At 46.4% G+C, this 13693-nt stretch overlaps 1 protein-coding gene across 3 annotated transcripts in view; it reads right to left on the reverse strand.

Moving 5' to 3' along the window:
• Positions 1-2759: 2759 nt before the first annotated feature.
• Positions 2760-13693, reverse strand: part of LOC135907588 (excitatory amino acid transporter 1-like) — a 273341-nt gene continuing 262407 nt past the window's right edge. Inside the window, exons 8-9 of one of the 3 annotated variants that reach the window (XM_065439268.1) lie at positions 5172-5309; positions 2760-3718 (exon numbers count right to left, since the gene is read on the reverse strand). In XM_065439268.1, coding sequence (XP_065295340.1) covers positions 3292-3718; positions 5172-5309 — 565 coding nt within the window. In that variant the 3' untranslated portion in view covers positions 2760-3291. The remainder of the gene's footprint in view (positions 3719-5171; positions 5310-13693) is intronic. The other 2 variants (XM_065439269.1, XM_065439267.1) reach the window with 2 other exon arrangements.

A 13693-nucleotide genomic window follows, 5' to 3' on the forward strand; every position in this document is an offset into this window, starting at 1 on the left:
CTAAGTGTTGTTGTCTATAGCTTGAAATTTAGCTTAGCGAATAGGTTCTAAAGCTCCCTTTGAAACGCTTATGCCTATTGGTTGCAATGTCTTGAACTTATGAATAAGGTACGATTCTCTGTATTTTCTTTCTCATTTAGAACGGTAATTTGACTGTAAGATGTAGAGTTTAAGTTCTTCAAATTTATGACCTGGTTGGTTTAAATGCTCGGCGACGGCTTTGGGAAGCTATTTAGCTGTGTCCGCGCGATGTAAGTTTAATCTGACGTTAATTCATTCTCCTGTTTCACCAACGTAGAGAGTTTTTTTAGCTCCACCAAATTTAAAAAAATTGCCTGTGGCACGTAGCAGAATTGAAACGCTTGATCTAGATTACTCGATGACGCGACCATTACTTCTACGTTAAATCGAAATGCTTAATGGAATAAAATTAAATAATTAAGCTAATTACCTTTTTAATAAATTACTTCACGGCACATATTTCCATCTACGAATTCCAGCTAGTGAGTATGCAAGGCATATCGACTTAGAACGGATAATGAGGATGGCACCGGTTCCGAAATACGCGCCGTCAAATCTGCGATAAAGATTTACTATTGATCCACTTACTCTTTACTAAATTCGTGTTTTGGGCATGGAAGCACAAAAGTGGAACGCCAATACCTTTCGTCGGAAACTATGAAAATTTATATATTGAAACTGCTGTAGTTCTGAAAATTGGATGTTAGTCTATGTGCCGTGCATAATGAGTAGCTACATTTCGTACATTGATATAGGTTGTGTAATATAAATAAGTAAAAAGCTAATTTACGTAATTTTGCTAAGTATTCAGTTATAAATTTTGATTTCTGGTAGTAATAATTGGCGCCGCATCGAATAATTTAGATCAAAGGTTAGAAGAGACAGGCGCTTTTAAAAAAAATTGGTGCAGCTAAGAAATACGCCGTGTAGAAAACGTTCCTTCAACGGAAATTTATTGCTGCCATTCTTGTCTGCCAATAAATTTCATCTACTGAAACAGTGCATGACCGACTAAACTGTTCATGTATTTCTTCACGCGTCGTTTGTTACATTAGTGTGTCATCGCTGCTTCGTTACTGGGCCCAGTAACGAAGCAGCGATGACACACTAATGTTGTGGCGCAGCTCGGTAGCTGTGCCACAACAATGGTGAGCAGCGCAGAAGTCGTCGCCAACCGGTGCTTGTTCCTGTTTAACTCAGGTTGTCTCGCCTGCTCTTTAAACTGATTACCTGACCCGCTTTACATTACTGCGTGATTGCTGTGTCATCGTTGTTTCGTGCAACTACTACTGTTCAAAGAACGAGCTATATATAGCAGCACTGCTACTTGGGCCTCAGCACAGAGCACCCCATAGATGGTGACAGGGAAGCAGATGACCATCGGGCCAATGGTCAGGGTCTTTGGGACTTCACACGCATATTTCAGGCAGACATACTAGCGATTGTATTAGCATTACGGAAACGTTTCCAAAATTCTTCATTAGCTGCCATAGTGACCAACTTTCTGTACGCACAGCATTTACCGCATCCCCAAGTTCGCCGATTCATTGAGCATTTCGTTCAATGGCTCCTCCACACTTCCACTGATTTGAATACCAAGGAACCGGGGATTCTACTTCAATGAAATGGCGGACCCACTCGCATGAGCATTCACGGATGGCCCTGTTTGGCCTACTTTGGGTTATGCAACACACGCGAAGTACACGAAAACTTCTCCTTACCTCAAGATTCCCCAAAATTGTTTGACATTGTTTCCTGGCTTTCTATATTTGTGCTTTGCGTGGAATAGAAAACGTGCGCCTCAAGGAAGTTTTTTTGTTTTGCAAAACTGCGCCATCTGCATGTCACTATGGAACATTTATATACCAGTTGTAGCCTGGCTTTATCCCCTGTACTTTTGCTTGGCCATGTACATAAAAGAAGCCAGAATTTTATTCTATCCGACTGCCAATTTCCAAGACGAATAAAACGTTTAGAAGTTCAACTTGTGCTTTCACTAGATTTGCCAGTCACTTTCCTTTGGGTGTCTTGGCTGGGACAGAGCCATAGGGACGCTTTTATTACAATTTACTTCCTTATTGGGAAGACCAAATGGCTACTTTAATTTCAAAAATTGTCTATTATTTCTGTCATATTATTTCTTAATTTTCAAATACTTGACATTAAAATTTATTGTAGGCTTATCATTCCTACATTTATTTCTCTTATGCTCTGGCATTCGATTCTATTTTGAATATAACAGCTTAATAAAGGCACCTTTAAAACTGTCTGCTTTGTGGCCAGTCCGCCGTAGCGATGTGTGTGACGAGCTCGACCACCCCGCGGAGCTAGCTACCGTCGTCATTTCGAGCAAGATCGTGCACTAACGGTGAGTCCTGAAACAGAAGCGCACTTTGTACTCACGTGCTATGCTATGCGTCTCACATCGAGTAGTGAACAAAAAGATAGCATATTTTACATGTTGGGTCTGCTCAGGTAAACTATTCAGATAGTTGACGCTGCGTTACGCTAGACCGATAGCCTGTATAAGGCATTAGCCTCTTGAATTCTTGTTAGCATGTTATGTTGTTCATGCCGCAGCCGACCCATCAGGCAGACATGTTGCGGATTACAAGAAAGCATAGGTGAAAGCTGTATACATAAGCCATTACCACAATATAAGAGTGCTTTGGTGAGATAAATTTTAATTATAGCTGGGGAGGTCCGCTGAGGGAGAAGCTTGGTTTGGTATTGAAAGTCTATATAACAACAGCTCAAAGCCGAAGAAAAACACACACACACATCCACTGGTAGACAAACACGAAAAGATAGGCAACAATGAGCTCAAGAAATCAACAGAACGGAAACTGCGAAGTTCATGGAAGTTTCACTCAGCAAAATGCTGCGCATTTGTGCTCCTTGGTCTACAAACGGTATTGTCTGGTTGCCATTCTGTTTGACATTAAAGAAAATGAAACAGCATTTGGGGGCTTTTCAAAGTATGTAATTAATATTCCAAAGGATGAAGTATCATATATTTTCATTCAGTAGTGTATATAGATGCGGTAGTACCGCAGCCTCAGACGCCACTTCACAGTTCGCAGGTACTGCCAATTCGCATGGCAATATTGAAAACAAGAAGCACACATTTGAATACAACTAGGTTATTTTTCGAAAACGCGGCAATAAATGTATTGTAGAATGTTTCACATTCACTGCGGACGTGAAGACAGGCATCAGGTTATGTGGTAGTAGTAGATGCGGTCAAGTTGACTCCACTATTCACACATGTCATGTGTGAGACTGGCACCTGCTCTCCGCTACCAAAGCGCTTGACTGCGTGCACAAGTTGTCCTGCTCATGGGTTGTCGGTGGTTGAACAGGCGAAGGCAAGGTTTCCGGTTCTTTGGGCGTCGGAGCTTGAACAGGTGGCGGTGTGCTTATCCATTCTTTGGCTGCCGGTGGACCAAAAAGCTGTGGTACGTCATCCTGTTCACTGGACATCGGAGTCGGGAATCGGTGACTGCGGAAGTACGGCTCGCAAGAGACGTCACATTCGCTGGACGTGACAGCGGCCACTGGGTGCGCTGTCGGCAGGGCCTCGTCGAAGCCGCCGAGGCCGCTCGGTTCGACAGAGAGGTCCCTGTACATGACGCTCTGCACCACCGCAACTCCCACGCAGTCACCGGCTATGTTCATCAGGGACAACAGCGGGTCGCTGCAGACACGATGACGACGGAGTAAGTGTACATTCTATGGCTCCTTGCATTCTTAAAGCTTTATTTCGTCCCACATCAATGACGTTCTTTAAAAATTGGAGGACGCTTAAGCTTCGCCTTCAAGAGTGGGACGCGACAGCGTTCCCGTCGACCCGCCAAGGGGTATAAGACAATGCGCTACGGCACAGCGATCACTTACGATGCGCCCGCATCGGACTTAGCGCCCACCTATCACGCGGTGAGCGTCGAGCAACGCAGCGTTCGGCGCGGCAACGAAACGTGCGCCTGAGCGAACGGAACGAACCAAAGAACTCGGTGTCTCGGAGGGGAAACGATCTACGCCAGCCAAACGTCGCGATCGGCACGGGCAGAGAGATAGATAGTAATCTAAAGAAAGGACCGGGAGCACGGCGAAGCGTCGTCAGGGGAGAGGGAGTCCCGCGACGCGCCTGGCAGCGGTCCCAATGCGCGCGCGGTGCGCCTCCTGTCGGGGCAGCGCCGTACATTGAGATGAGGGGGTCTTCTGTGTTTGCCGCAAGATGGCTCTGCGTGTGCGGAAAGCGCAGAAGAAATGCAGCGGAAACGCACTTCGCAACTCGTGTAATTGTGACTTCTGTACGTTACATGTTCATAATTACCGATATACACCGCAGTATAACTTTCCACGGCTCGTTTCGAAGGCAACACCGCATTCACTAGAGGCGCGTTTGCACCGCTTGGAAGCATCGAACTCGTGGCTGAGTGGTAGCGTCTCCGTCTCACACTCCGGAGACCCTGGTTCGATTCCCACCGGGCCAATCTTGGAAGTTGCTTTTTATTTATGAAGCGCCTGCCGTGATTTATCGCTCACGGTCAACGCCGCCGACGCCGACACCCGACACCGACGCCGACGACACCGGCTTTTCTGCGACACGAGCTCCTTAACGCTATCGCGTTAATAGTGTGCCTATTTCATTCATTTATTTGATTATGCTACCGCTTTCCAATCAGCAACGCTATGACATTATGGAGGCGTGCACCACGTACTTGCCGGGAAAGTGTGTGAGGTGCACAGCAGTATAAACAGTGCAAATGCACTTTAGGTCCATAACGGTCAGTGACAATTATCACTGCGCCACAAGACTATGCAGAAACCAGATGTAATCTTTAGGAGCTGGCGCATGATATATTCTTCGTGACAATAGGGACACACAATTTATTAAGAGATATGTGCAGCTTGCAATCGACGCCACAGCCTAACCTGGCACTGCAGCACATGGGAAGCATAATGTTTAGGTATGTTCAGAACCATTGTTGGTGACATTCCATTCTTCTAAGGTAGACATGAACGAATGCCTCGTTTCGGTGAAGCATCAGCAAGATATATTTGTGAAAGTAGCACATAGAAGCTATCTATGGTCGTTATCATTACTTATATGCATTTCTGGTCGTCAACGTTTGCTCCACACTCACAGTAAAATGGCGGCGAGGTCGAATGGAACATCTTTGGGCTCCATGATGGGAAGGCTGTTGAGTACCAGGTGAGAGATCAGGTTCGCCTCTTCAATACGGTAGCCGTAAGCCATAATACCAGCGAGGCTTGCGGTGAACCTGCTCCAAGAAAAAAAAAAAAAAAAAAAACATGCGAATGGGTGTAGAACGCCCGCGAAAAGTCACGGCATGAAACAGAAAATAAAATTGAACCAATCGTGCCCAAATCGTGCTCTGATTATGGGGTACGCCGTAGTGAAGGACTCCGGATTAGTTTTGACCACCTATGGTAGTTAACGTTCTTGCTCCCATCGAAATGCGGCCGTCGTGGCCGAGATACAACCGGCGACCTGAGTTCCTTAGCGCAACGCTATAGCCATTGGGCTGCCGTGGTGGGTAGAGTGTGCAACTGCTGCAACTGATTCTTGAAATAAACGTTGTTGAAAGCCAGCGCTTGTGGAGTCGTTCTCCCTTCTCGTGTCTCGTCTACGTTTTGCGCTGTTAACACCAGGATGGAAAACCAACAATCCCAAGCTGCTGTTCTGATTCTTGTCACGGTTTTAGCATGCGGGACATCACGCATGAACTGATTAGCCATAAAATGCTAGAACGTATACCCAACCATAAATGCATCTGGATTGTGTAGGCTGTTCAAGTAACTTAAAATTACGTTAAGGCTTCCGTTGACGCTACTTAGAATAGCATCATTGAAAAACAGCACTTCAAAGGTTTACTAGACAAAGAACAGGAACTATCGTTTATATTCGTTGTCCACTTGTGTGGTTAGTCAACATTGCGTGCGTAGTCTCCAGTATTAATTTGAAAAATAAAGCCAGAATGGGAAACTTGTGTTTCCAATCTGTGCTATAGACATAAAAGAAAAGATGAAACTCCGACTATCATGTTGCCACGTTAGCGATAATGAAGAAAGAAAGACTACCAAAAGTGTCCGCAATTTACCGTTTTATTTGCACCGCGCAAGAAAAGCAGCATTTAATCACAGCTATAGCGGCGAGTATAGTTTTCGGTCATCGAACGCGATTCCGCGGTGTGTCTGCTATTTATACATCATGCGCCGTATAACGCAACACTGTTCCAATATGATTTTATTCCAATCTCCCGACGTAAAGCTTGTGTAATCACCGCCGCAAGTATCGGGCGGTCACCCGCATGGTTGTCTGAACAAACCAATCAAATGCTCCCCTCGTTCATAGGAGGTCACTTTTGTTTGCTTGGAAAACGAATAACATTGCCTGCACTGAGTGGCTTGTCTTATCTAATTGGCTCACAAGAGGCGAGGAGCATGCTCAAGTGGAGAGGGATTCAATGGGGCCGAGCCAGTGCACTGAATATCGATAACCGGATGAAGCGGGTGGTGCCGGCGTCTGCGATTGGTCCGCTTTCTTTTACTTATCTTGCGGTGGCTCGTCGACATGGAGGAAGGAAACTCAGGAGAGGCCCTGACGTTACTCTTTGCGAAGCTACATTGAAGCCGGAAGTTGGTGTTGCTCGTGGCGTTGTTCCGCCTATCGGGCCACCTCTCCTCTCTTGCTTACATTTCTCGCGAAACCACGCCGCGCTGCGCGCAACCGGGCTGCTCGGACGCGTGCGCTCCGCAGCAATACTAAACAATCGCGATGTCTCATTGCATTACCGTTGCCGAAGTCATGTTAAAAGAAGTTCATAGTGAACTTTGCAAATTGGGCCGTGAGGTCGAACCGGCTGCTTTTACCGGCTCTTATGAAAATAAACATGCCTTACAAGGCCAGCCAACTGAACTGGTATCATCAACCCCAGTTATCGGCCGCTGCCCAGTTCTTGCGTGTTTTTAAAAGAAAGGTCACTTATCGCTGCCTTCTACTTTCTTTTCTCTGCTTGGGCTTCCTGTGGCTCTCAGGCGGACTTGCAAGCCAGACGTTTGGTGGTACGCAAAATATGTATGCATTCTCACTGCACTGCAAGAACGTACTGGATACACGTACGTACGACACAACGACCCATTTGCGATCCATTTGTAGTTTATGAGCACAAACACATTCACGCTTAAGGAATCGTCGTGCTTTATTGAACAAAATTCGGGTGGCCGCGCATCATTACGACAGCATGCCGGCGAGGAAGCAGAGTGTCATTTGTGACTCCGCCTTTCGATTCGTTGACTGCGGCCTGAGGTGCCTTCTTACCACGGTAAGTGAAGCATCACGGAACCAAAGTTTTGCGATAGCCGGCGCACGGTGCAAAACAGTACGCGCGTAGAACCGGCCTACGTGCGACCATGGAACAGCCTTGTGATGTGTTCGCAGGCGTACGTTCTGTGGAGCCTTGCTCATTCTTGCAGCGCATCCGCTACCCTTCACTTCCCTGCGCTTCTCGCGCGCTCATATAAGATACGCCTGCGGTAGGGAATATTCGTTCCTCAAGTCAAAGCAGCCGCTTCCCATCTTCCAGGATGAAGGGTCGGCTGGCAGGCGCACGCTGCCGAGGGCAGCAAAATGCACACATTCTGCGTAACGCTCTATCAGCACGTGTATTGAGCTACACCTGTGCAGGTGTGCATGAACCTCGAACGCGCTCTGCTTAAAAGACTTCGAGCTGTCGCGAATGCTGCGAGGAACAAGCAACAGCTAAGCAAGATGTATTTTAATATGCACAAAAGCAAGTTGTTACTGAACACAAACTATGAATTCATAACGTACGTTCTACGTGCCGCAAGTACACCATATGCACTGTCAAAAGCAGGTATCACTGACCTGCAAGGCGTTCATTGTACATGTTCTGAAACGCATCGGTTTCGGCCTGCTATGGCACGTTAGCATGATTCCGCCAAAGAGGGCAAAATTTCCCGCGGGTATTCAATCGTCTGTTGCAATTGCCATGTCGAGGTGCACTGCGTACAGCGTTGCATGCGCGTTCATTTCACGAACTTTAGTTCCTCTTGTCCCACCTGGCCAGGGCAACATCCGGGAGAGCGCGGTCCAGATAACCGACCGCAACAAACACGGAGACCAACGCAATCCTGCCCGCACGGCGCCTTTGCCACGGTACGAAACCTACGGAGCAACACGTATGAGCGCCCATAACCATAACAGAGCCGCCATTGTGGCCCGAAAGGCGTGGCCGCTACAGCAAATAAATAAAAAAACAGCAAAAAAAGGAGAACCTACTACGTCATTTCCTCCACACTTTTCTCCTAGCTCGCGGAGGGGTAGGGCCTCTCCTCAATTTCCTTCCTCCGTGCTCGTCGACCATCACGGCGACATGTAACCGAAGCTTAAGAATGACGCCAAAACGGATCCTCAGCAAAGAAGAGATGGCAGAATGAGGTCGTAAACGTGCCGAAAGTTCTCTAAAACGTTACACGGCCACGCAAAATGTTTTATTACACGCAAATAAACCCATGGTCTCCGGCAGGGGCGAGTAGTCAGTGCCGGAGCGATTGGCGGCAGCCATCTTTTATTCCTTTCGGAACGGGGCAGCCTGCGGCTATTCAGAAAAAAATTCAGTTTTGTTCGGCATATTAATGCATCTTTAACGCGTACGCGTCACTTTGACGCGTAACTTTTTGCGGTTTTTTGACGCCGCGTGACAGGCAGGTGAAGTGGGTGTAGCCCAAAAACTTTTGACCAATAGCCGAGAGCGAATGGCAAAAAGGCGTCGAATCAGAAACAACAAGTTTTGTTTTGTTCGGTCAAATTATGCATAATTAGTGTGTACACGTCATATCAGATGGGGAGCTTTCGCGGTTTTCGAGAGGTTGCGTGACAGACAGGTGAAGTATGGGTGGTCCAAAAAAGTTTTTGACCGATCTCGGTGGGCTGATTGCAGAAGTAGAATAGTTTTACGTTATAGCGTTATAGCGCCCCCCGCACATACCAGACCAAACGCTGCTGTTCGCATACATTCGAGTGTGTAGCCAATCCGTTATGCTAATCCCACTTCGTGCAGGAAAGTTCATGAAAATAAAAATTCGCCAACGATTACGATACTCCTTGTGCGAAAATTGAGCGGAGCTCCATACGTGCTTTTATTTCGCGATATATTGGGTGGCGTGGAGGATCTGCCTCGCGCTCCACGTTACAAACAGAACGAACGGTGGCGCGACTGCCTCACTAATGGGGTGACTGCGAGAGGCGGCGCGTGGGTGACACGTGGGCGGGATTCACAGCAGCCACCACAGACAGACCTACAATCCTGCAGCGCTTTGTTTTCATGTGTTGGGGGCGAGAACGTACGGAGTCGCCATCTGTCGGAAGCGCCTCTATTGCGTAGTATGAGGGATGACGCGCCGCACTCGTCATAGGTTTCGCTTACGGCGCTCAATAAAAACATTACGCGGCAGCCCTTCTGGACATTTCTGTAAGTACCTTCAAAACGAGGGAAGTTTTTGAATGTCGAAATATTAATCTTCGGCAAACTGAAAGTAAAGAATCGTTTACAGACGCCATCTCTTTACCGAATACGTACAGTGACCGCCACTGCGCGCGGTCGCCGCGATGGATTTAAAATATGGCACGCCTGGCTTCGTGTGGCGTGGGATGAGGGGAATGAACCGTGTTAAACTTTGGGTAGTCAACCGCTGCGAGTTTCGTGTGGTCTCAGGTGGCTAAAGTTTAACGGGCGAGCTCTGTGCTGTTTTCATTGGCAAAGATAATTTTCGAAAGCGAAAGACACTAACGAGCAGCCGAACCATGGGAAGTACGTATACATCATCAGCCATGCCGTCTGTTTCAGCTGACAGTGTGCTCTTCTATTCGGCTTGTGGATCCAGTTCAGTACAAGTTCACTGTACTCCTTCACTTACTTCTTTCAAGTGCGTGCGTCGTATGGGCTAGTTGAGGATAAATCGCTCGTGCAGCACTAAAACATTGACGCATTGAAGAATACGTGATAAAGCGCAGCCATGTTGTCAGTGTGTTCTTATACTTGAGCATTGCAAAAAGGATATGATATTTGCAACGTGTGCACCGTATGCAGTGCATAGCAGGACCTGCATCATGCAAGACTTATGCATGTAGCAGCGTATACCAGGATTGTTTTAATGCCTGCTTCAGAAGCAGCAAGTACTGGGTCAATGAAACTGTAATTGATTTTTTATCTCACTTTTTGTTTATGGAAAGTGCAGATGGTGGGAGTGCATTGTGGAGAAGGTGAAAAGGTGTCATCAGATCTTTGTGCAGTTGGTATGCTTAAACTGCGCAAATCTCTTCAGCTTATACTAAAACCTTTCTTGCTGTGATACTAAAAACTGTAGTCAGGAAAACGATAAACTCAAAAACCAAGTTTCTAATGCACCTCTGCAGAATGTGTTTGATGAACACGCTAACACTTCCACTGCAACATTAGGCCGATGTACAGCATATTTGCTTGAAATAAATACATTCCGTAAAGGTGAATGACTGGGCCTACAATAACAAATTTTGTAGTAGCACTGCAGAAAGTGCTGTCATGCGTATCAGCCACAACAAAACTGCTGCGTGTTCACCCTACTTCCTCGGAGGCACTTCTATAAAGACTGTTCGGGCCCTTCCCAATCTGGGTGTAACATTCAGCTCTTCTCTCAACTTTTCCGCATATGTCACCAGCACTCTATGTAAGGATCGGCCCATTCTTGGGTTTGTGTACCATGTCTCCCTTCCCTGATGACCTCAGGTCATCAGGGAAGGCCCTAAAGGGGCACACTCTGCAATACCAGCGCAACATTGCACTAGTCTACCTATTCTGTAGGGTGCTTGACGGCTCTCTGGACAGCACTCATCTTTCTTCAGTTCGTCTGAACAAGTCGTCAGCACAGCCAGAGCCCCATCGTATGTCCCGCCATCACAACTCCATGATTATATCTCGCATACAGAGCTTTCTCTCTACTCCCCTGGCAATTTGTATTCCCCTTCCTTGCGACCGGACTGAATTGGCACTTCTGTGTGTTGTGCACACTTCGCCTGTTTGCATGTGTGCCGTACTGTGTGATTGAGTAAGTGTGTGTGTGTGCGAGTGTGTGCGCGTGCACGCGGAGGGGAAGGGGATGGCTTCTGGATTCTGCCAATTCCTGCTCTAGATGGCTGGCTGTCAGATGCTCTAGCATACAGGTCTGAGCCTTTTGTTTTTAGCCTGGAGTTCCACGTTACCACTTAGATTATAATTATTATTATTAATACAATCATCAATACGACCACATTGATATTATTGAAGCCAGTGTGACACATAATTCAAAATAGTTCTGGAGCTTCGTGCGCTCTCACTATTCTAAAGAGAGCGCCAAAGATGTATGTCTTCTTGATAAAAATGGTGATGCTGGCTCGAACACTGCTGATGCATTTGCAGAATATTTCTGTTCACTATACAGTGTGAAATATGCTTCAAGTAACCTTACTTCTCAGTCTGGCACAGTGTGTACGCTATCAGTGACTGAAAGCATTGCTTTCAAGTGTATGAAGCACCTCAAACCTTGAAGGCTGCCATACCAGGCAGCCTTCAAGATGCTTTGCCTGGCCTTGTTACAAGACTGTGCTATATATGACTCGACTCCAAGACACATAAGAACTGTGCCTGTATAGACATACTTCAGAGTTCATTTCCTGTGTTTTGTGTATCTGTAGATAATCATGACGGTGAGCAAAACGTGAACAAAGTGAATGCAGGAGCCAACGTTTCGACAAGTGGACTTGTCTTCTTCAATGCGACGTACGCTTTCCTCGCCACAGTATATATAGGTGGGGTTCTTATAAAGGAGAGAGGGTGTGAGGCGGGAGGGTGCGGAAACGAGGGAAGGTGTGTTAGCGTGGCGAATTTTGAGTACGGAACCCTGTGCACAAGGTCAAAGCCGGGGCCAGCCCCCCCCCCCCCCCGATCTGTCAATGCACGCGTGTTTAGCATAGCGAATAGATTCTAAAGCTCCCTTTGAAACGTTTATGCCAATTGGTTGCAATGTCTTGACCTTATGGATAAGGTATGCTTCTCTGTATTTTCTTTCTCGTTCAGAACGCAAATTTGACTGTAAGACGTAGACTTTAAGTTCATCAAAGTTATGACCTAGTTGGTTGAAATACTCGACGACGGCTTTGGGAAGCTCTTTAGCTGTGTCCGCGCGATGTCCGTTTAATCTGACGTTCATTGATGGTCCTGTTTCACCAATATATTGTTTCCTGCAGAACGAACATTCAAGCATATAAATCACATCCGAACTTGTACAAGGGAAGCTAGATTTGACTTCATGTGTATAACTATTTGCGGTGCTTTTAATTTTAATGTCACTTTGAAGGTGCCTGCAGGTTTTGCACCTATGGCGACAACATGCTTTTATTACGGCGGAATGCTGTTGGCTGACATTTGCGTGCACTAACAAGTCTTTAATGTTCCTTTTTCGGCGATAGGTAAACCTAGGTACATCCGGGAACGCTTTTCGCAGATGCTCGTTACTTGATAATATTGGGTGGTATTTTCTTAGGATGTTGTTTATGTTTGGGAGTGCATTAGAATATTTTGTTATAAAGGCCGGCGGTCTGTCAGATTCTAGTGTGTGCTGTCTCTTCGCCAATTCCGACTGTCTCTCCAATCTTGATGCGGCATCATAAGCCCTATCGAGAGCAACTTGGGGATATTTCCTTTCTGCTAGCGTTGTTCTAAGGTCATTTAGGTGGTGGATATAATCGTGGTCTCCGCTGCAGATCCTTCTTATACGTTTTGCTTGTCCGACAAAAATTCCTTGCTTGCAATGCCGCGGGTGATGACTGTTGTAGTGTAAATATTTCTCGCTATCTGTAGGCTTCCAGTAAAGTGTCGTTCTCAGTTTTCCGTTTTCTATGTAGACCGTCGTGTCCAGGAAGTTGATCTGACTAGAAGAGCGGTGAGCAGTAAATTTAATACTCACGTGAAAGTGATTGAAATGGCTAATTAAATCGGTTAAGGCGCTTGTGCTGTGTTTTCATATTATAAATATGTCGTCAATGTAACGAAGGCTGCTGAGCACGAGGTCGCGTGATCGAATCCCGGCCACGGCGGCCGCATTTTGATGAGGGTGAAATGCGGAAACACCCGTGTACTTAGACTTAGGTGCACGTTAAAGAACCCCAGGTGGTCGAAATTTCCGGAGTCCTCCACCACGGCGTGCCTCATAATCAGAAAATGGTTTTGGCACGTTAAACCTCATAATTTAATTTAATTTAAATGTAACGAAGATAGGTGTGGGGTTTTAAATGGTAGGATTTCAGCAGGTCTGCTTCAAGCTGTCCTATGAAAATGTTCGCAAACGTGGAAGCGAATGGCGTACCCATGCTAGTGCCAAAAATTTGCAGGTAGTGTAGAGAATCGAATTCGAAATAGTTGAGCGTGAGAACTAACGTAAGGAGTGATAAGTAAATTTCAGGAGCGTACGCTTGGGGATTGATTGCGAGAGATCTAGAAACGGCTTCAATTCCTTCACTCATGAGAATGTTGGTGTAAAAGGCAGAAACATCCAAAGTGACTAGAACAGCGCGGTCAGAAAGGATTTGGCTGGCGTTGATGCCGTCGAT

This window comes from Dermacentor albipictus, chromosome 1 (genome assembly GCF_038994185.2).
Source record: "Dermacentor albipictus isolate Rhodes 1998 colony chromosome 1, USDA_Dalb.pri_finalv2, whole genome shotgun sequence".
NCBI classification, from domain to species: domain Eukaryota; kingdom Metazoa; phylum Arthropoda; class Arachnida; order Ixodida; family Ixodidae; genus Dermacentor; species Dermacentor albipictus.